At 41.0% G+C, this 23,112-nt stretch overlaps 1 protein-coding gene across 1 annotated transcript in view; it reads right to left on the reverse strand.

Annotated features, from left to right (window-relative positions):
* Positions 1-2,245: 2,245 nt before the first annotated feature.
* LOC130581158 (neuronal acetylcholine receptor subunit alpha-7-like) overlaps positions 2,246-23,112 on the reverse strand; it is a 43,280-nt gene continuing 22,413 nt past the window's right edge. The window contains exons 7-10 of the mRNA XM_057379109.1: positions 21,588-21,782; positions 20,192-20,278; positions 8,274-8,383; positions 2,246-3,029 (exon numbers count right to left, since the gene is read on the reverse strand). Of these exons, the coding sequence (XP_057235092.1) occupies positions 2,508-3,029; positions 8,274-8,383; positions 20,192-20,278; positions 21,588-21,782 (914 nt within the window). The 3' untranslated portion in view covers positions 2,246-2,507. The remainder of the gene's footprint in view (positions 3,030-8,273; positions 8,384-20,191; positions 20,279-21,587; positions 21,783-23,112) is intronic.

Consider the following 23,112-nt stretch of genomic DNA (forward strand, 5'->3'; position numbering starts at 1 on the left):
GACAACTCATCCTTGGCAGCCTAACAGTATAAAGTCATAGCCTATACATGGAATTCTTTTATTTGCACMGATTTTATATATATATTTTTAAAAGTAATTTAAATTAGTTTTTCACTGTTGTTTCATATCGTTTCCACCCTCCTTCTGATTCTTAGATGTATTCATCCAGTTAAAAATGCACTTATACCATAACTCCTTCTCATGCAAGGGAACATGCTTTGCATTAGGAAGCTAAGTTATTTTGACTGTGTGYTTTAACATCAGCTTCTACCTTTTTGTCCTGTCACTGGAAATTACTTTCAAAAATGCTTTTCAAGCAAAAATATTAGTGGTCCTTGAACAAGTGGTCCAAAGTTTACTTAGCATCCTGCATCACAAGCTGCAGAAATAATTGGATATTTAGACTTTTAACTAATGGACAAATGAAATGACCATTTCATTTGTTGTCCAAGAGAAGAGCCTCGTACAACTAACTCAAACTCCCAAGCTAATTCTGCTGCTCATTGAGGTGTTTCTATTAGGCAAAACCCTCCTGAATTACATTTTGTACCTCAGTGAGAACAATTTTGTAAGCAGAAGCAGCAAAATGGGCAGAAGAAAGAACCAGGTGTCATCAGAGTTTTCTCCTGCTGGAGAATGAGTTCCTTAAAGCACTAGTGCTCCTATGAAAATCTCTGTGAAATATGGATGAAATTTTCAGTAGAGGCTTTTACTAGCAGCGAAGGTTACCACTTGGAGCTGCTCCTGGAGCTGAAGCAACCATGAAAGMTAGATGAAATATAAAACAGGTCACTGTAGCCAGGACCTTCTTAGGTTGACCTGCTTAGGTGCTTTTTTGCATATAACTCTAAGAAGTATGCTAAATCCATGGCTGTGATGATCTAACCTTGCAGCTACAGAGGTTTAGCATTCAAAACAGTGAAGTYTCTGAAAGGCCTTAGTGGAAAAGCACAGGCACCTTTTCCCTAAAGAATTAGTAGCATATTKCTTCAACTCTGGAAGAAGCTTCACCATCACCTTTTAAATGGAAGCAGCTTCTGTTGAGTAAAAGCATGATCAGCTTCTTTCTCTCTGACAGTGATGGTGGGAAGGATCCCATCATGCAGATAAGTGAAATGGTGCTTTTTACACTAACTGGAAGAACAGGAAGTTGACAGTCAGCTAGAGATGACAAGAGATTGTTGTTTTCGACAAGTGAGCATTCAGAGAAAAGCTGTGTCACTCCAAAGAAGAAAGGTGTCTACATCAGACCATGCTCTTTTGTAGCTCTGCTGTGATCAGTAAGGAAAATAAAATCCTGTAATGGAGGTGTCATTCCCATCCACAGTATTAGATGTAAGGAAGCTGCCATTGAGGACACTGCTTTTTTTTTTCTCCCCTTATATTCCAGGAAGTGGCATAATTAAATGATGTTTTATTAATATATAGACATCATATTATAGAATATTTGGGGACAGCAAATTGATAATAAACATTGATACATTAAAGTTTAGCAAAATAAAATTAGTCTTTTATACACTTCTTTTAACAAAGTCTACTTACCACATGGAAAAGAGAATGTAATAATAGAATTTTCAAAAAGTACTACTTTGGTGGTATAGATTAGATATGAAATCTGAGCCAAATTAAATCTGTGGACCATTTCCTATATATTATGGAGACACAAGATTCTGCCCTAATTGCACAGAGTTTGGCAGTATTAGGTTGGCAACTGTGTTCCAAGAGACCAGAGATATTTAAAATGAGTACATTTTCAAGGTGCCAGAAACAGTTAAGCTGTGAGACAGCTAAGAAGGYATCRTTAATGGTATACATGGTTGTCAGCAAGGAGGAGGAATTTTCTTTTCAATGTCACAACCAATACCCTAACTAATACCTCCTAACTAAAAAAAAAAAGAACCAAAGTGATTTTCTGGGAAAGAATTTTTTTAACGAGTTTACTGAGAAAACATTCCAGTCACTGTGGTAGTTTGAGCTAATATGATGACAGTTTATTTAAATAAATACAATATACAGCATCATGAGACTGTGGATTTGTCTTTTAAATCTGAGAAGTGCATGTCACAGCCACACCAAACAATAATTATAAAACACAAACATACTGAAAACAACAAAATTATGCAAAATTTATAGTCATCAATGWTCAATTAAATTAACAATATCCAAAAGTTCACAATATCATAGGAACACTTTGATACTAGTGTTAACTTGTAATAAACATATTGTAATATTGTAATGTATCGAATTCTTGTCTATCACTTATCACAGATCATGACATAATTACATGTGGCACTAGTCTATGAAAGAAGTAACAGAGTTCAATGTGTTTACTATGCAGTAACTACAATCACTAACATCAGGAATAATTAGGTCCTGAAATTATTTTAATCCCCTTCTGTGTATGTTAGCATATATAAGTACACTTCTCTATTTGAGTTAAATTATCTGGTAAAATTACTGGCAATATTCACTTTTGGGTTATCATGCTCGTATCACCTTTGAAAACCTTACGCAAAATCCTTCGAAACAGCTTCTATAAAATTTGGAGCAGACATGAGTATTGTAAATGTGCAAATGATGGCAAAAAGGGTAAATGCAACCAGACACAATCTGTCTATGACAGCAGCTGCAAACTTCCACTCACTGCAGATCTCTTCACCCTCATCTTGTTTCCTGAACCGTGTTGCAATGAACTGGACCTCCTCCAGGATCTTCACCATCACGGGGAGAGTATCCATTAAAGCTTTCTTCTGCACAAGCTCAATATCTTCAGCTAAGGGGCAAGTCATCTTTCCGCCCTTGCCGCCCAGGTCGTTGTTCTGGGGGCAGCAGGGGCTCTCCATAGTGTGGTAGCTGTAGATGGTGTTGCCATTGCTGGACTGGTGCCCAGGAAGGACGTTCACCTCCATGCTGTTCACGCTCAGGTGGTGCTTGGAGTAGCTGTATTTGCAAGACAGGGGCTTTATATTTTCCCCAGGTTTTTTCATTCGTAAAAACCAAGCACACCAATTCAGCAGGATGACACGGACCTGGAAGAGAGTTACCGTGGCTGAAATACAGGAGACTCTGGGGCATTATAAAAGCTTTTGAAATATTTTGTGACTATTATAGCTAGCCTGCACAGTCTCTTAAAAATACTGATGGATTTCTGTGTTCTACAGCTATCAGCTTTCAAACCTTTTTTTTGAGGTTTTACCAAGGATGGCTTTTTCTTGGATCTATCTTGAACATAGGGTTGTTCAACACCCACTTACCATGTAAAGCAAAAGACACGTAAAATCTTAGTTTACAAGATGGTTCTTGAAGACGCATCTTTATCAAACAATCCCAGATCTCTGCAATTGAGCAGACAGCACAAAACTGCCTGTATGGTTTTCAAGCATTTCTCAGATTGTAAGAAAAAAGATACAGTTAAATATTTTGGGAGGCCCAGTTTTTAGATTTTGCTAAAAAAAAATCCCTATATGACAGATTCTAGAACATTTCCCAATTGTTTACATCTAAATAAAAGGCCTTGTTTTTTTTTGAAAGCTGTTTTATAATCCTCTGATGAATTCAATCATATAATGCAGCAGGCTTTTTTTCAAAAGACCAAATCAATTAAATGTAGCAGTCCAAAATCTGAGTGCCACAATTAACTGCTGTCATTTCCCTGTGCGCTGGTGCATCACAAGAGTGCTCCAACCTGCTTGTAGCAGATTGTGCCTCATATGTTTCTTGTCAAGGTCATCCGGTGAGTTAGCTCTAGAGAGTGCATCCATAATTTTTTTCCAGTGAACTGGTCTTCAGATGTTTCATCTGAAATCTGAGCCTGCTAGAATTCCTCTTGGTAACACTGTTTAATGCAAAAGGCAGGAAGAGCGCTGTGGAATCGCTCTTGTGTGAAGAGCACCAAACTAAATCAGTAAAATCTCGTACTTGTAAGGTCTTCCAGRTGTTATGTGTACAAAACAGACATTTGCAATGTGCTTGTGAGAGACCCTCCATGCAGACAGGCCTCTTTGATGGCTTTACCATCCTGGTTGCAAGACAAATAATCTGACATTAAGGAGAGAACAGGCATGATCACACTTTGCCTCCAAAGTGGTTTTAAATGCAGGAAAACTTGACTCCTGTGTTTGCAGCGTAAAGATATAAGAAAGGGGAAATTACAGCTGACTTGACTCCTGTGTTTGCAGTGTAAAGATACAAGAAAGGGGAAATTACAGCTAAGCACTTTGACTTTCTGCTGTAATGACAAGCATAATTTCAGAAAGGAGGAAGCTTTAATAACCACAGATATTAATACTACTACTACTAATAATAATAATAGTAATAATRGCCAAAACCAATGACCAGTGAAAGGCAGTAACACAAYTTTTTAATTCTGCAGTGACAGCTCTTCTAGGTCACAGCCCTGTGCTGTTTTCTGTGAGCCATTTTTCTTCTCTACCACTAATKAATCTTTTGTTCTTCATTATTGTCACAATTTTTGCAGGAATAGAGCTGGTACAGTGTGGTATTTTGGATGCAGTATGAGAACAATGTTGATAAAAGACTGATGTTTTAGTTGCTGGAAAGTAGTGCCTCCCCTGAATCAGGGACTTTCCTGTTTCCTGYGCTCTGCCAGTGAGCAGGTGCACACAATACCATGAGGAAGCATGGCCAGGAGAGCTGACCTGAACTAGCCAAAGGGATAAAATGTGGGGATYTGGTTGGGGGCTATCAATCACTGGTCAAAAGCAGGCTGTGCATCAGTCAGCAGGTGGTGAGCAATTGTATTGTGCATCATTTGTTTCTCTTGCATTTTATTACTCTTTCTTCTTTGCTGTTGCTATGCCTATTTTTATTGTTGTTATTCATTACTGTAATAAATATTATTCCTATTATCATATTCTATTTTGTTTCAATTATTAAACGGCTCTTCTCTCAACCCACAAAGTGTTGGAATATTTTTCTGATTCTTGTCCTCATGAGGGAAGAGAGGCAGGGTGTGAGCAAGTGGCTGTCTGGTACTTAGGTRCCAGCTGGGTAAACTGTGACAGCCCTGAAAGACTGTTTTCCCATTATTCTCATTAGTTTGCTTTAAATATTTCATTATTTCCTCCACAGTCACCMCAAACAAATAGCTACCTATAATGTTGCAGCCTAAAAATCTGGTCCTGCATTTAATTGAACTTACTTAATTGCAATGTACTCAGACTGCTSAAGGACACAAAATGGGACAGCATGGAACAAAATACAGGCCTTATTGCTAGCAGTGTATCAACAGTGTTGGTTCCAAAAGGGAGAAAGAAATTAATTCTCCAGGACTGTTAATTTCAMAATACTAAGTCAGACAAACTTTCTTATTAGAAAATGTTAATATGTCTGCCTTAACTCTGGAAGGAGATGTGAGGTGAAAAAGCACGTTTAGGCAGGAACGCTCCTTTTTTTTTTCAAGACAATGTTTTTACTCCTTAGGGAAATTACATTTATAACTACAGTCAAACCCATTTCCACACAGAAAAATAAATACCCAGAAGACAGTAACACAGCTTTTAATTAGCTTGGATTTTCAAATGCCTTATTTCCTTGAAAACTCAGACATTCGGGCATCAATCTGTTCTTGTCATACCAATTAATTCAAGGGACAGCTACAGCATACTGTTTTTGGAAAACAGACTGATTATGATAACATGAGTTATATTCTCACCTGTGTTGTTATATATGGGTTTCTATGAAGGAAGGACACAGGTACAGCTATCTGGACACAGGTCAACAGCCTAACCTTGCTGTGAGCCTCTCTAATTACAATGCAGCTGCACTGCTCCCATCACAGCCACATGCCTGGCCTAGTCCAGGACAGAAAGTCTCCAGTTACAGCTCTCTTGGGCATCTGCACCTGAGCAAAACTGTGCATGTTCAGGTTTGGAGCATATCAAAAGAGAAGCCTGGAACAACAAACCTGATTCTGGCAGAGTTCTCTAGCCTTTTCCCACAAAACCCCTTCTTCTGTCAGCACTTTGTCTCTCCAAACCTCCTTCCTATGCAACAGTCTTGGCTGTCAGCACAGGAAGGTCAGTTGAGCTATACTGAGTCCATGTCTAATGTAACCCATTCCCAAACAGCTCCTCAGCTGCGCCTTCCTTATCATTCCTTTCCATGCTGGCTCAGCAGACATTATCAAAAGTGCCAGTCAGCCAGCAGCTCTCACTTCTCAGCTGGGTGGCCAACAAATGYCCTGGATGAAAACCTTGGATTTAAACTCCTCTCTTGGAAAAAGCTGGTTCATAAGTCATCAAAGATTAATAGAAAGAAAGGCATAATTCTGAGCAGTGGAATGAGGGACATTATCACCTACAGAGGGGATAAACACTAACAGGCACTCTCCTYCTTCTGTTGCAAAGTGCAAGCACAGACCCCTTGAGAAACAGGCAGGGAAAATAAACTGCTCAACTGTAAATGGTTTAGAAAGCAGGTATTTAGTAAATGCATCCAGTACAATCTTCTGGGTCTGCAGAAGCTCCCACACAAGCCCAACTGTCCAATCTCCCCCTGCAACTGACTCCAGCAGATAAATCCATTTAAGCAGGAGGTGAGAACAATCCTGTAACAATATCCAGTTAATCAGGGTTAGAGTTTGCAGTAGGCTGATGTCTGGCTCAGACAGGAAGAGGATACTGTGCAAAGCAATTAGATGGTAAGGGCAGCTGCTGATACTGGAATTGCAAAAAACAAATTTAATGCAAAAAATATTTCCTTCATCACCTTATGTTACTTCATCACTTCAGATTTATATTTTTTACTGAGYAAAAGTCATTCAAGGTGTCTCTGCAAGAGACACTTGACATAGGTAGGCAGGCGAAATTTAAAAATAAAAAAAGAAAAGAGAGAGACTGCCATGAATTCTAACAAATGAGCCTTGCCTGTGTCTTGCAGAGGAAAAATGCCTACTTTTCTAGGGTCAGCCTCTTCCCTGCATACTTGGCATTCACATTTTTCCTCCTGAGATCCCTCAGCCCTGTCAGCTTGTCTGGTTTACAGTTTTACAGTCTAACATCTGCACTCCCCAGTAATTCTTTCCACAGTTTGTGCTTCCTGGTGGCATGTTTTGTAATGTACACCAGTTCAGCTGTCACTGAACAAGGCCACTAAACAAGGTTCCTCCTGAGTGAAAATTTGTTGCATGCTGTGTTTCCAGCCACGAAAACAAGAAATTGGTAGAGAGCAAGAGCTGACTTGCAGGGCCTGTGAGCAGGTGTAACATGAGCCATTGCGTCTGGGCTCCTCAAAAAGCAGATAAAGCAACAAAATGGGGTCTGTTACAGTGCTGCAGACTCTGTCCATGAAGACACCTGAAGCCTGTTTTCCCAGATTTGTGTCCTCAGGTTTTGCTTACATGCAGGTTTATCCAGAAAYCATTCTCTGCTGCCTTGAAAGGAAGAGGTTTTAAAATCATACAGCGCTTTGGGAAATAATTGTAAGTATGCTTAATTGTTACTTTAAAAAAAATGCATTGAGGTTGCAGTTTATTTTAAGAGAGGAAATGGAAATCAGTTCTGAACTTGGGCTGACATTGGTAACCATGTGATATTCAATTATCCAGCATGTCAGGATAATTGTGTAGCATGACAAATGTGGTGRACAAGATACCAAAGGATGTTGTACAACCAGACTCTGTGAAAACAGAGTGGTAGATACAGGACTGTGACTATTTGTATCTACTTCTGCTTTTGTTCTTTTTCATTTAGTAAACACAAAACATACCTTGCCAATTCTAAAATCTCCTAGGAAAAGGAGAGAGGTGGGGAAAAGCCTATTATTTTTAAACTTAAAWATCTAAAATAAAAATTCTGTTTGAAAGCCAGCTGGCACGGACCTTACTGGGCTGACTGCTGCTGTGGAGAAAAGGGGATGTACTGGGAAATGGATCGGATGGCAGCAGACAATCTGTCCAGTAGAGACTGGTGCTAGTTTAGCACATTCTGCCAGTACTCTGGTATCTGATGGATAAGAAATCAAAGGTACTACCCACAACATTAGCCATAATTTGTAAAAGTTAAAAAGAAAGGACAAATAGGAGGAACCATTTTTAACGGAGAGTAAGACAGACTGCTTTTAATGGAAAAACAAATTTAGTATGCTAGTTCTTTCTCTTCAATTGCAAATGTGTCAACTATGCTGTGTGTAACTGGCTCTTCAGATTAACAGAGCACAACTTCTGCCCCTCAYTTATAACAAGTTTACTATAGTTTTTAGAGAATTTTCCTTCAATAGTAACCTGCTGAACATTTACCACCAATGCTGCTTACCCATTTGGGCATCTTTCCCGCTTGGGGGTCATGATGGTGAAACTGCAGAACCAGCACTGTTACCACCACAGACAGACCAACGATGACCATGATGCTAGCAAAATACTGAGCTGCAAGCAAAAGGAGGACTTGGTTAAGGGCGSGGCGGAAGGCAATACAAAGAGCAAATAATATTCCTTGGCCTTGAGATCTACATTTGAGAAGTATTGTTTCACATCTGAGCACCCTCTTCTCTGGTCTGCTGCACTAGAGCATTTGAGGTTTTCACTGTGTCTGCTTATCCCCCTCCTCTCCCATGAGGGGAAGGACTAGAGCCAAATGAAAGTGGGAAGTTGAGCTGACAACACCTACTGAACACCAGCGTTCCCAGTTCTGGACCTTCTGTGGTACCAGCAGAGGCACTGGAGAACGATGCTGTCCTCATGGTGCCTCTGGTTCCCATCAAATAGTGTCACCAGTTCCCCACTTTTGCCCCACTCATATTGCTCACAGACATATTTCTCATTATTCTTAGCCCTCAAGACTACTTCTTCTAGTTCCTATGAAAACACACGACAGCYTTCTTGAATGCTAAATTTAAATCTGCTGCCCAGGAAAGAAATCAAGATCTTGAAAGCCAGAGCTGAGGTTTGAAGCCACATCTCCTAAGTGGCAGTACAGCTTCCTCATGCCAGGAGTGAGGTTGATGCACTGGAGTGTAAAGCAGAATTACCCACGGGGTAATGACATTTGAAGGTTTCAGTGGCAAAATACCAGGGAGCATTACTGTTGGCTGACATGACGTTGCAATGTGAGAGAGCACATCACGCCACCCCAGACTGCAGCCTCTTACGACCCCCAGCCCTTCCTCCTGCAGCTTGAAGGAAAAATTAAAAATTCAATCAAATCTCCAAATCAAGTCTTGTTTTGCTTTGCTTCTTAATACCAAATCCCACTGCTTCAGGAGCAAAAAGCTTGTTCATAAAAAAAAAGGATCTAAGGCCTTCCTGAAAACAATGCTGCAATTCCTTCAAGAAGTAGGTATGGCTTTTCATGACAAAATGAATCATGTATCTAGATTAGAAGAATAGTCCTGGAGGTAAGGTGATTTAAAGGTCTCTGTTGCACTTATTCATAGAGAGGAGAGTCAACTATAAGGCAGAAGCAGGGCAAACCAGATTTCAGGGAAACTGTGACATGCCACATGTAACAGAAACACGACAGTGTTGATATTGTTGGTTTAATTACTGCCATGAGTCAYTAAATAACTTCCTTAAACTCTGTACCTTTTGATGCCACCAGACTTCAAAGGCCTGAAGTTGTAAATTTAAAATGGCTTTAGCTAAGATTTTTAACATATCCTTGGAAAATTAACCTGGTTAAATTTGGAAACAACCTGGTAATGTCTGACTCAAGATCCTAGCCAATGACTAGCAGGGGAATTGACATGCCAGGTTTTTTTATGCTRTAAACCCAGGAACTGAGGTCAGGAAATTGCTGTGTAGACCTGTTAGTAAATGTAAAACAGTTCTCTCAGGAACAGACTGGGAACCATAGGGGAACTAGGGACCCAGAAAGAAAGATATTTTATAGTTTTACCCAGTGATAGGCAAGGAAGAGGCTGGGTGTGTGTCATCTGCATTTTGTGGGGTGGAGTGGGGTGATCCTGTTCAAGGTACACCAAGGTCTTCAGTWAGAAAGTAAGGACAGAGGACACAGCGCAGTGTACTTGAGCCCTGTGTTAGCTAGAGGCAATCAAATGTGTACAAGATACCTGTGAGATCTGGCAGGTAGAATTATGCCCCCCAGGTAGATGCAGGTGCAGCATTCATTTCAGGAAGGGGAAGTCACAAAGTCCTGGAAAAGCACAGACTTAATTCTAAGGCTGGAGTTTGCCAGTCCTGAAGAGCCAACAGTGAAATTGGAGGAAAAAAGATAGCAATGACTGGGACAGATTCTAGTCTTTCACATGCCTAGTTGGAGATATGATAAAGGCTGTTGCCTCCTTTTCTGTGACAGGAGAAGGTACTAAGAGCCATAGGTCACAAAGGAATTACTAGGTCAGGTACCCATGTGTCTCTTTGATTGAGAACATGACTGTCCTTACAATGTAGAACCAGGCAGGGATGGCAAAGACCCTGGATCTAGACTCAGTGGCCAATCCCCTGTAATGGAAAGAAAAGCCCCAGAATCCTGTGGGTATGTCCATAAGGCAAAATGTTCCTAGCTCTGAAGTGATATCATTACTTGTTCAGCATTGTCTGATCTTTCCTTCAACGGTTTATTCCTATATCCTCTCTTTCCTGGCAGCAGAAAAACATAGTCTTCCTGCAGCAGAACTAGTGAGGAAAACTTCTGTGCAGTCCTCCATGCACCTCCCTAAAAGCATAGCCTAATCTTCCAGTCTGCTCATTTCTGATCCTGACACTCTTGTYCTCACACCAGCAAGGTCAAACTCAWCACTTGGTGACAGCTACAAGGGCTGCTGTCCCTGTTCATCTCTAGCATCCCCTGTCATAATGACCATGACTCGGCCTTCTCCAGCGACCCTGTGAGCAGAGAAGCCTTTCAGCTGACAGRCTCAAGGCTACAATGCTCATGAATAACACTTCCCTTGGAGTCACAGGACTGCAATCTTCACTCACTCTACCCTGGCCCACACTGCCCTGAACTACTGAACACTATTTCTGGGTCCCCACTGATGTTGCTGAGCACAGAAATAGGATGCTCTCCTTTGAGGCTGGGCACAGGGGAGACAAGTAATGAGCTTTGGTCTCCCAAACAATGGCTTTGGCTTAGCCACCAGACTTTTTCTGTAGTATTTTAGGAGCCATCCTAAATCCTATAGCATATATCCATTAAGAGCTTTGAAGCTGTTGCTCCCACAAAGTCCTAGGCCCATGTGTGTCTGTTCGCAGAGGTAAATTCAATTCTGATTKTACAAAGAAGCTCAGCCCATTTCATTTAAATTGTAGGAGGGAAATGCTTAGCATSTCTCTCTAAACATCTCTCTGTGCCCTACATGCAACTCCTAGCTACTGGCTCAGCTTGGAATCTTTAGCAATCTCCTTCACCTTGGGAAGCAGCAGTAGCAGGAATAGCAGTCCCAGACTGGGGTGCATTTGAAAGACCTGGGACGGGGTTGCTGTTAATTCATCTGCTCTGAGGCACAACTCCRAAGTGACTGACACCTTCTGGAGGGTACATAGTTCATGTGCACTCTGCCCTGGGGACCTGCCACACCCCAGGAAAATGGACCAGAAGACCTGTGTTTGGAGCCCCTCAATATCCCCGACTTGCACAGCAACATTCCTCAGGGATACTGAGGTCTGTACTTCTAAGTGCTCTTCATAGGTTTTGAAACCTGCTTTCTTTGGCAGAGGTGTGTGAACAGGAAAGCTGTTTTGGATGCTTGACTGATCTTCAAGTAGTATGAAATGTTTTCTCTTGCATAATTGAATTTTTTCCCTTTCTTTGCTGGAGTTATGATGTAACCTACTATCTGGACAGCAGTTTTAACATCTAGGAGTTGGTATCCTCTGTCACAGCACAATCAGAAAACAATCATGTTCTGTTGTCATAACAAATACGGATCTAATAAACCTATAGATAGTCAGAAGGTCTTCTAAAAAGTCAGTGAGAACAGTTACTTGTTCTTGCAGGCATACTTGGGCATCACCTATATGAAAAAAGATGGCAGTGATTTACAATTCATAATTTGAAGAGCATTCAGTACCATTTTTTTATGTTTTGTGCCATTATCTGATGTTAGAGAAGCACCTTATGATTATTTTAGAGATATTTTGGAAGACATACTGCTGAAGTAGAACTGAATTAACTCCAAGGACTAATTAGGACAGAATCTCTAGGAGGAGGAAGAAGGCTCTAGATGGATGCTTTGCCTTGACTTTGTCACTGAGTAGTGATGTGATATCATATCATCATATCATGTCAGCAGTTATCAGATTGTATTTGTTAACACAGTCAATCAGAGGAAAGGCAGAGCATCTCCACTGTGATCATTTACAGTCTTGTTGTTCCTGTGAAATACTAGAGGAAGGAGGAAAGTGTTGTGCTCAGCTATTCATATTGATAAAATTGGATGTTGGATGCCTCCCACCAGTGTTCCTCTTTCTGATCATGAAACTGTAAGAACTGTCATGAATACCAATTTCTGTTTCGTGAGAGAGATTCAGCAGAGTCCTGATTCTAACAAGGTACCAGGCAGGACCATGACACGATGGGGGAAAACACACTCCAAAAACTCAAAAAGGGACAGAGTGAAGTCAAGCAGCATCAGCTGAGAACATACAGGAAGATGAAAAAAAATGTAATAGCATATTAATCTAATTTTCTCTCTCTGGTCAGAACAACTAATGCCTCATGTTCATAACTTACAACAATCCTTAACTCTTAAAGGTGACAAAGTACCAGATTGCCTCCCTCTCCTAGTAATTTGCAGTCTCATTTGCTGTATGACTAAATACAAGAAATCATGCTAAGCATCTGCTGCAAAAGTACTYATTTACAGTGTAAAATGGTCATGCTTACTGCAATAGCATAGGCATAGGAAGGAACAGCAAGGAGGTGACAGAAACTGGCAAATATCATGCTAATGGACCCCTAAGCAGCAAGTAAGTGTTGTGGTTTTTAAAAAAGCAAGTAGAGGAGTTCATCAAAATAAGAAAGAAATGCAGTTTTGCTAACAGGAGATGGAGATAACTTTATTTTTATTGTGCTTTATTTGATGCATCCAGCCAAAATGTCAAGCATCTGATGGTTGTTAATCATAGGAAATGACARTACCTCATATTCATGAGCTTCGTGTTCCCCTTTCAAAAATTGTCCAGATACCAGCTTCCCGGTGTTCCACATTTTCTGCTACAAACTCCTTTTAAGGCAAAATACAGACTCTTGATACAAAATCAGTAGTGCTATTTTGGAGAGAGCTGGTAGAAAACAAGGATTTGCAGCACTTTGGAATTACTTTGGCACGGAAAACAATCAGAAACTATTAACCACTTCTGTGCAAGGGAAAGCCTTGAATTGCAAAGTGTAAAAAGTGTTTATAGAAGAAACAAATCACCTGACTGGCCTGAGATATCGGAACATAAAATTTCAAGATCTGTTTTTTGGGCAAAATCATGCCTTCTCTGCTTTGACAAAGTACTTTGAAAGTGATACTTCTCCAGAGCACTGGCAAGGGTGGACAGAGAGCTGCAAAGTGAGAGCTCATTGCAGCTTTGGTCTAAAGCTGAAAGAGTTCAGCAGTGGGTGATGCTGGCTGTTTTCTGGCGTGACTGTAACTTCYGTGCCACCTGGGGCCTGAACGCAAAGCCTGCAGAGCTCTGGATCAATACAAGTGCAAAGAGCAGTGTGAAGTGYTCAAAGCAGGCATTTTAGGGTCTGTTTCTGCACAGCATCACCGTACCCTCAACGCTGGTGGGACTGCAGCACAGTAAACCAAAGCTGAATGCAAGATGGATGTGGTGGGTGATGTAGGTTACACAGAGCCTGTGTCTCACTGTGGAATGGAACAAGAGGTAACCTATGACTGGGAATTGGTCTTTTCTGAAAAATAATGTGTCTGATGCAGAATGGAAGTGCAAACAGCTACAAATCTTCCAATGCAATGTGGCCCCAAAAGTTTTGCCCCTCTGGAGATGATATTGCAGGCAGGGGAAAAGAATAGTAAGGAATATGTGCTGGTTAGGATCCTAACTGGCTTGACCTCAATTTTCTAGAGTAATGGCTTTTGTGCATGTCTGACTTTAACATGGATTCATACATCTTTCCTTAAGTAATGAAGGAAGTTCCTACTAACATGGACTCTTGGTAGAATAACTTTCAAGACAAAAATGAAAAGAAAGTAAAATCACGACTGCAGCAAGACACACTTCCCGCAAGGCATGATTAAGCTACAGTAGGAAGGGTAAGTTTAGGACACAGTTGCTGCTGTACAGCCATGGTCTGAAAGTCTTTTAGGAGCTACACTCTAGAGGTTTTAYGGGCCAGGAGGGATTCCAGAATGTTGTAGAAAAAGAATCCTTGTTCACAAAGTTGACTTGTACTGGATTTTTGCCTGTTGTGTTTGTAGATGTCATGGGACTTCAATGCTTTTGATTTAAATGATTGAGCTTATTGCTGTGCTATGGGTGTTTAATGATTTAAATAGAAACARAGGAATATTCCTTGGTTCATCCTTCTCCTTTCACTTGGATCTCTGCAGAATGGAAGGATTCAATCCTTGAAATATTGTGGGGCCTTCTTTTGCATAAATGCATGCTGTTAAAAACTGGACTTTGAAAATGCACAGCTTCCCCAAAAGTGAGGGTGTGCTGGAGAAYGATGGGAACAGAAATACTGCTGGGCAAGGAGCAGCTAGCTACTGCAAATCCCAAGAAAGCTGAATGAGAGCCAGCCTGTCCAACTGGAACATTTCTTGGCACAGAAAGTAGATGGCTCACTGTGGAAAGGAAAGCTGTACCCATAACCCTGCAGCAGGAGCAGCAGGATCTCAGTGCTCAAACATGCTGAGCACCCTGCAACTGATTCCTAGACCAGCTCTTGTCATTTGATCTTTACAGAAAAAGAAGTTGGCTTGTTTTTAACATGTATTATTACAATCGTTGGTAGGCTACTGAAAAATGGGAATCTAAYGTCTGGGGAAGTTGGATGTGTGGAGTAAGAGTCTCTGCTTTGGGCAGCTTTACAAACAGGCAGAGAATGCAGAGGACATACCGAGGGAGGAGTGACCCATTTTGCAAAGGTACAAAAAAGTAACTGTCTTGTCCCACTTGCTTCTTTCTGATTATTTAATCTGAGAGGTACTTTATTTTTTATTAATATAATTTGAGGTCAGGGGATAGTGGCTTTAACTAAGAACAACTAAACTATTGTTTCCATATTACTCTATAAAAATGTTCCAGTTCACAAAAGCAAAATTTTATAATGTCATATTAGACCAGTTCTCTTTTGCTACCTCAGTAAAAACACTCCAACAGCAGCTGTAAGATTTTCCCATATTATTAGTAGTTAAAGCTGAGATTAGGAGAAGAAAATAAGAAGTACAGYGCATTAGGCATTAGTGGCTTTGAAATAGCAAAAGCTGTGAGGGGTCACCCAGATCCAGATAAGCATAGATGCATGTTTGTTTTTAAAGCTCGGGCCCTAAGAATATAATRCAGATTTTTAAAGCATGTGGAGTAATGTTTTCAAAGTATCTATCTCTCCTCCCACATGCATGAAGACCAGTAACAGTGACTCTTCAGCAGATCAGCAAGGGGACTTTCTACTTCAAATTACCTGCATCCTTCACAAACYACATGCTTTAGAAGATCTTTTTATTCCTGCAATCTGTTGCTAACTATGCTGATTCTTCAAAAATGGAACAAGTTTTCCAAATGTACTCCTTTTCCATTAATTTTGAGGGTTTAACTGGGCCAGAGACCACAGTAAAAAKATGTGATCATGACCAGGCATATTCAACTAAAACATCCTATTTGGGATCACTGTGAGACCACTGCGAAGAGATGTTACTTTCAGAGTAAGGATAAGGTTTTCAGAACTTGAAATCAGGTAAAGCTGCACAGCCCAGCTTTGAGCACTTGCTGAACAAGGGCTATTTGGGTGCAGAAGCCAAATGGATAAGCAGTCTCCCTGACAATTTAGAGTGGAGYAAAGAATTAGAGGGAGGGCTTTAAACCAGGAGTACTGTGGAAGGGAGATTATAGCCCAAATATGAATGCAGAAGACAAAGGTGGAAAGAAATGGTGTTGGGTAGCTAGAGCAAGAAAGACCTCAAGAATGGTGAAACAAAGGSGAGGAGCCCAGCTCCAGAGTGAGAAAATATATTAAATCTGGGGAATRTGCAGGACCAACTGGAACGCTGCACATAGTCATGAAAAAATAATGTTGCTGAAAAACAGAGATGTGGAGGGACATTTCTCACTACCAGAAGATCTTCAGAAGTTCAGAAGGAACACTCAGTGAAGACAACATGGGTTGCCTTTAAATGTGAAGGAGCCACTTGGATATGAAGGGCTCCTGTCCGGATGGACAAGAGCTGCAGGAGAGCCTGTGGATCAGATTCAGTGAAGAGGCTGACAATGGTGATTCTGTGGTGAGAGTGCATAATAGACCTCCAAACAGAGTGGACATGGGCACTTCTTAGAACAACTGAGGGAAACCTCTGTATCACAAACCCTCATTGCCACCAGGSGCTAGATATTCCCTGATGGCTGCCAAAAATGCAGGAAGCATGTAATGTACAACCAGTATAACCAGTATAACAGTGTACTTCACTAACAATGAAGAACTGTTGGGGAACTTGATAATCAGTGGCAACCTAGGCTGGAGTTATTGTGAAATAGTGAAGTTCAAGACCGAAGTGAATGAGGAATAGGAACAGCAGAGTATAGACCTTGGACTTCAGGTGAACAGACTTCTCATTTTTTTGGGGAACTAGTAGCTGGAATCCCACTAGGGAATGCTCTGAATCATTGTCATGGTTTTACTTRGTCTGATTTTTGGTGGTGGGGGGATGGGACCAAGAAACCACAAAGATGGCTCCTGTGAGGAAGTTCTAGAAACTTTCTCCTTCTTCTCCAGCAAAAGGAGCCCTACTCCCTGTGTTTTAGAGCCAATCCATCATGGCTCTGAGGTTGATGGACAGGCTGCYCATCAGGCCTGGGCCAATTGCACAGGCCAATTACACCTCTGTGATGACGTATTGTCTGGTACTTAAGAAAGAATTAAAACCAAGATAGGGTCGGCTGCCATGTAGTTCTTAGGTTGTTAGTATGTAGTTTTAGTATCATGCACTGGGGAAAAACAGAGCAGGAGGGTGAGGAGATGTAAGAAGAAAAATGGAGACCCAAAGATCACAGTAAAGAGGAGATGGGATGAGTTGCTGTGCTGTTGCTGTGGTTCTCGAGCATGGAGAAAATAAGTTGTTTTCGAAAGGACTATTTTCGTTAATGAGAGACCTGTATAGAAAAGAGAGTGACCTTGCTCTGAGGGGAAAAAAAAMCCCTGGCCTTTGAGGACTGGACTGAACTGATTAGAAGCCAAAAAAAAATGAGGAAGAGGCTTGGCCCCCCCACGATGTTTGAAGCGAGTTGATGCTAAGAAGAAAATGTGTTCTGTGGGGAGGGAGAGGTGCCCCCGCTCAAGCAAGTGAAGCTGTGTTCTGCCAGGAGATTTGTGATAGTGGTCTTACGCTACCGAAACAACACAGTTTGGCCTTGARGAACATTCTTTCCTTTCTCCTACGAGGTAAAGAAAATACTCCCTTGCCACCAGCAGTTATACACTGACTGYTCTTGGGAAAAAAAACTTCCACAGCTTGGAGCTGTAAGAACGCTTCTCCTATGTTGCTGGACGACAACTGTAATGAGTRGTTTGATCTATGTTAGACTTYTATTCATGTCCCCTATGTGTGCGGGAAAAACATGGGGGGTGAAGAGGGAGGACCTGGGAAAGAGACGGGTCCCGGAAAGGATAACAGGTGTCTTAAAATGTCCGTTTTTATTTTTATTCTCCTTGTAAATTTTTCCCTGTCTCTGTTCCCCTCCCCGGTGCSGTAGTATTCTTAGTAGTTTGTAGTAATAAATCTATTTTGCAACTTAAGTTTTTCAGCCTGTCTGACCATTCTCTGGAGCACATACGTATCTTTCTCTCAATTATGTTATGTTATCTGAAAGCSATAAATTTTCATGATAATTGGGMTTTTGCTCTCCCTTCTTTCTCTCCGGTGGGGGAAAGGAGAGAACGTCGTGGGTAYGGTGCTTTTGGCTTTCAGCACAGTCCAAACCACGAYGTTTTTGGYGCCTTGACTCGGATTGGGAAAAATCAGGTTTAAACCCACGACAATCATAAAGTGGCACAGAAAAACTGCAAGGGCTTAAAGCACAGCAGGCTCGAAGTTCAAGAACTAAGTGAGTACACCAGCAGATAAGTGTGGCTAAACCATGAACTCATGCTCAGGCTTCAGTGCAGAAGAGAGGAGGTTTTGGGAAGTAGRGACAGGATAAAAAGGAAAATTTGGAAGCATTGCCTAGTCATTATGGTTGGTGTCAGTAACGTTAAAGCTCATAATCTGAGATTGSCAACAGAATCAAGAGCAACAGGAAGAGTTTCTATCACTGCATGAACACTACATAAACAGCTAAACAAGGCCAACATGGACTTGCTGCTTAAAAGAGGGGATGATTTAGTGAATGTGAACAGTGATAAAATTAAGGCAGTTCGTACTTTGCCTCGGTTTTCACCATCAACGTCTCTGACATCATTATGGTTAGAGATAGTTCAACAAGGAGGAACACAACCACCAGTAGGTAAGGATAGACAGATTGATTATGAGATCTGAACCTGCCCAAATCCATGGGATCACCAAGAGTCTTAAAGGAATCATTGCAAGACCAGAGAGATGGAGAAAGACAGATGTTGAATACACCTCCAAAAAGTAAAAAAAAAAAAAAAAAAAAAATCCAGAGAACTACAGCTCTGTCATTCTGACTCTGTCCCTGGGTAAATCAAGATGCAAGTCCTTGAGAAACATTTCTGGAGAGCTGAGAAAGAGGGTGAGGATTAAGAATCTTTAATAAGAATGAATCATGTCTGACAAACGTGATTGTCTTCAACAATAAATTACAATATTTGCCRAGATTGAGAGAGCTGGGTATGTCATTTACATTGACTTTTGCAATTCTCTGGGAAGTAGRAATTGTCTGTTAACAGCAACAAATTGTCTGTAAAAATACATAACTATTCATAGATTTTCTTGGCACAAATCCTCCCTTCTGTGACAGAAGACTGTATTAGTAGAAACTGTTCTGGTTAAAGCTGCTGGACTGGCCATTAGAAACTACTCCTGCACTAATTCTAAATGGGATTATACAAAGCAATGYTATGTCTACAGTGATTCAAGATGGCTTGTGTCTCCTCCCTACACACAAGTTTCTCTTAGAATTGTGTCTGTATCCATTGTCTCCTAGGTATATGTTCAGAAAGGGGTTCTGCTAGTTTTTTGGAAGCTCCTGTCTGACTCAGGAGAGTCCTGGTAACTTTCACTAAGATGTGTAAATATTTTGGAAGCTTTCAGAAGCTCTTGCCTATAGGTGTCATTGTCCTTACTGTTGCATGCTTATCCTCCTTCCCAAAAGTCAGGCCTAGCTTTAAACCCTTGAAGAGAGATAAGGAAGCTGGCTGAGTAAATGCTTTTTTGTCCTARTCATTACATACCTTTTGTGAGTCTTTCATTATACACTTGTGAAGTGCGTTTTTCCATCAGCACCTATATATATTGTCGACTATTTTGTTGATTTTGACTGYGTAGAGTGTTTATTTTAGTCATGATTTGTACTCATAGGTCTTAATGGCAGTATTCATTCTTTTTTATTTTGTGAAACAGGACAGATTTATTTTCTCTGCCCTGCAATGAGATCCTGTGAGAACAAGGTAAAGGGGTGGGCCTATAAAAACAGAGGATGTAACAATGTCTGTCTGACCCACAATTCCAAGATGATGATCTGTCCCACAGTTTTCAGTACGTATTAAAAACACTCCAGGAATATATTTGAAATTTGACTGTTGTGTCCTSAATTGCTCTTCAGATAGAGAGATGAGGAGGAGAAGGTGGAAGGCAAAAAGAGTTGCATAACAACAGGGAGGTGGGGTGATGCAGAAGAAGAAAGATGGATTTTCTGCARTGTTGATTCTGTGTCCTCTCAATCCTAGCAGCTACTGCTTATCTAATATTCTCAGTGCCTTTTTGCAGCCCYCACGTAGCTCCCTTTCATATATGCACATGGTGAAGTCCCAGTTGACATTCACTGTTGACATTGCTGAATGCACGACTGGAGTAACAAAGAGTAAGTCCTCAAACTGGCTTTGAGAGGCATCATACATGGTGTACAAGGCAGACAAAAGCAACTTACCTATTAGTGGGACAGAGTCAGATGTTGCAGGCATGATCTCAGCCACAAGCAGCATGAATACCGTCAGGGAAAGAAGGACAGTGATACCTGCAGGGAGTGAACATGTTTGGGAAGAATGAGGAAAATGGAAAATGGAGCAGCTGCTCCTCTGATGCCTGTGCTGTTAAATATAGCTTTGTCCTGGTATACAGCCAAGCCAAACCCACGACTTCATGTCTGTCAATGTAGATTAAAACTTACACAAACTTAAAACAGTTTTGGATGCAACTTATCTGCTCTCTTTTCAWTTTTTTCTAATACACACATACCCTTGCTTCTCTCAAAGTAATAGAGAAATTTTTCTGCCTAGTGAAACCACGCTTGCAKAACTGGTGAACTACAGTGCTTTTCCAAAACACTGCACAAAGCCTAAATGGTTGTTAGGSGTTAGGAGAGGCTTGCACAGACAGGAGTGTAGGTTTTGCTGTTGCATATTATATAATATCCCTCAAAGACCTGCAGTCTGTTTTAGAAGAAGCTCTTTGTTCTCTCTGGAAAGGCTGTTGCTAAACCTAACCATCCTGGTACTGAGAAATCAAAAGGTCAATGCATGAACATTAGCTCCTGTTTTTGTGTCAACATTTGTGTCAACATTTTACTTCAGCTTAAATAACTCTTTCCTTGTCTCTATCCTATATTTTGTAGACAGCAGCTGTACCCTCATAGCCTGTGTTTCACTTCCTGTAGGACAGATTGCTCATATATCTGCCTTTTTACTAAAGAAAAACACTGCGGACATTTCGTAAGATTTAAAAGTCTCTGACATAAGACAGAATAATGCATAATTAACTCTTAAGGTCTCATCTGGATCAGTCTGGTGTATTTACAGCTCTCCACTGTCTTCTCTTGAAACAACCCTTCCCATTTTTATCAACACACACAACAGTAAATCTCATTCAGCCTTTCCATGGCAGTCACTCCTTTTTGCTCATAGGGGACTCATGGCTAGATATTTTGGGAGCTGAACTTCGAAAATGAAAATCCAGTGCCCAGCTGATGCTGTTCACAACCCTTCACTCTTTGCTTCCTAGAATGTCCTATTTGAAAAAGAGAGCCAATGAGCTTGAAATGCATTGAGACGTAATAAAGAACATAACAGGCGTGACAGAGTACTATCACTGTYGCCTGTGCCAGCAACACGTTCAGCTTCCTCCCAGTCCAAAAGATTTTAGAAGTGTTTAGCACAGGATGTGTGAATGCCATACAGAAAGCTGTTATCCTTGTTCCTACAACCAAAAAAAGTACTTCTATTGCTCTTTTAGTGAAATCTTTATTCATCAAGCACCATAGCACTGTGAAGTATTTATTTTCAATTTTATAGGACACTTATGAAACATTTGAATATTTTAGCACTTACCTAAAGAAATCTTCTCTCCTGAATCAGCTGGCAAAAGGAATACAAGCAGGGCTAAGCCAGATATGAGAACGCAGGGAATGAGTAAGTTCAAGCCATAGTAGAGGGTGCGTCGACGCATGGTGATGGTGTATGTCACATCTGGGTATGGCTCTTTGCAGCATTCGTAGTACAACTCATTCCTCTTCCCTGGGACACCTACAGAGAAGGTGATCAGTGCAGTGRGGACAGGTGCAGGACTCCCAGTTATCTCCTTGGACTGGACTAAGAAGTGATGGTTTATGAGCCAGTGTGTGTCACCTCTGCTGTTCCTAGCCCACCTTCTGTTTTTTCTAGGGTTTGCTTTCATGCTTTCTGAGTCACCTGAATCTAGCTTAGCCAATAAAGCTCATGTGGACTGGAATGCAACAGTCCTGGGCTTCCCAATCTCCACAAGAAAAATGTGCATTCTGCCTTCCTACATGCTGTGAATGGTATCACATTGTTGATGTGATATTCACTAGCACATGAAGCAGATTTTCTGTGTGGCAAGTGCCACTGCTCCCTATTTTTTCTCTGATTCTCTATACATATTTGTTTGGGGCTTTTTTGGTCAGAAAAAAMCAGACAGGATACAGCTTAATTTTCAAAAAGGATGTCAAGTTAACCTTAAAGCCCATCATATCTGTAGTTTACGAGACATAGATGTCCAACACAGCTGTACTTCAGCATGTCCATGGTGATCCCACTCCCACTGATGGACATGTGCCTGAGGGGACTGCAGCAGCACAGGAAATGCCAGGAAAGCTGGAAGAACTCAGCACCTTGTATCTTTCATGCCAAAATGGTTCCCTTCTCTTTGATTTCTGTGGACATGACAGAATATGTGACTATATGTGCATTTTGGCAGAGGCTTAGCGAAGTTTTCCGAAAGGATGTAGCCATGGCTTGCTTCAGTTGCTACTTGATGCTTTTGCTCTATGAGCTAAATAAATCTGTTTTGTTSTGCCCAGATCAAGGCTGAAGGCAGATAAACCACTGACTCTTATGCAGATATGCAGTTATTGGACAAAAATATGCAGTATAAAGGAGCACCGGACAGTCAGGAGTGCTCTGAAACAGCTGGACTTTAGGAGGACTTCACTATGGAGCCCTCCARCTTCTCATCATAAAACTGAATATGATTTCTCAGATGCACTGAATGGTAAAAAAACTGCATGCAGTTGGTCAGGGCAGTTATTTCCTTGTCTACATATCCAGACTGGAAGATAAAATGTCTTTTTTGCAACCTCTTCTTGCAGCTGTCTAGGTTCCCTCAATTTCTCTAACACTGCTTCTGACTTACAGCTACATAAATGAATTCAAAATAGCTCACTAGAAGCCCACTCTGAGTAACTATTTCTGRACATAAGTTCTTTTGAAAATACAGGTATCTTCCAAAGCATAGAAGAGAATCATGCTGATCTGCAGGTTTYATGAACTGTTTGGTGCTTTTCTGAGTGAGAAAGATTCATTTATATAAAAGTTTTGGTGAAATACTTTTTACCCA

The sequence above is a fragment of the Malurus melanocephalus genome, unplaced genomic scaffold (genome assembly GCF_030028575.1).
Source record: "Malurus melanocephalus ecotype Western Australia unplaced genomic scaffold, MMel_1.1 scaffold_387, whole genome shotgun sequence".
Taxonomy (NCBI): Eukaryota; Metazoa; Chordata; class Aves; order Passeriformes; family Maluridae; genus Malurus; species Malurus melanocephalus.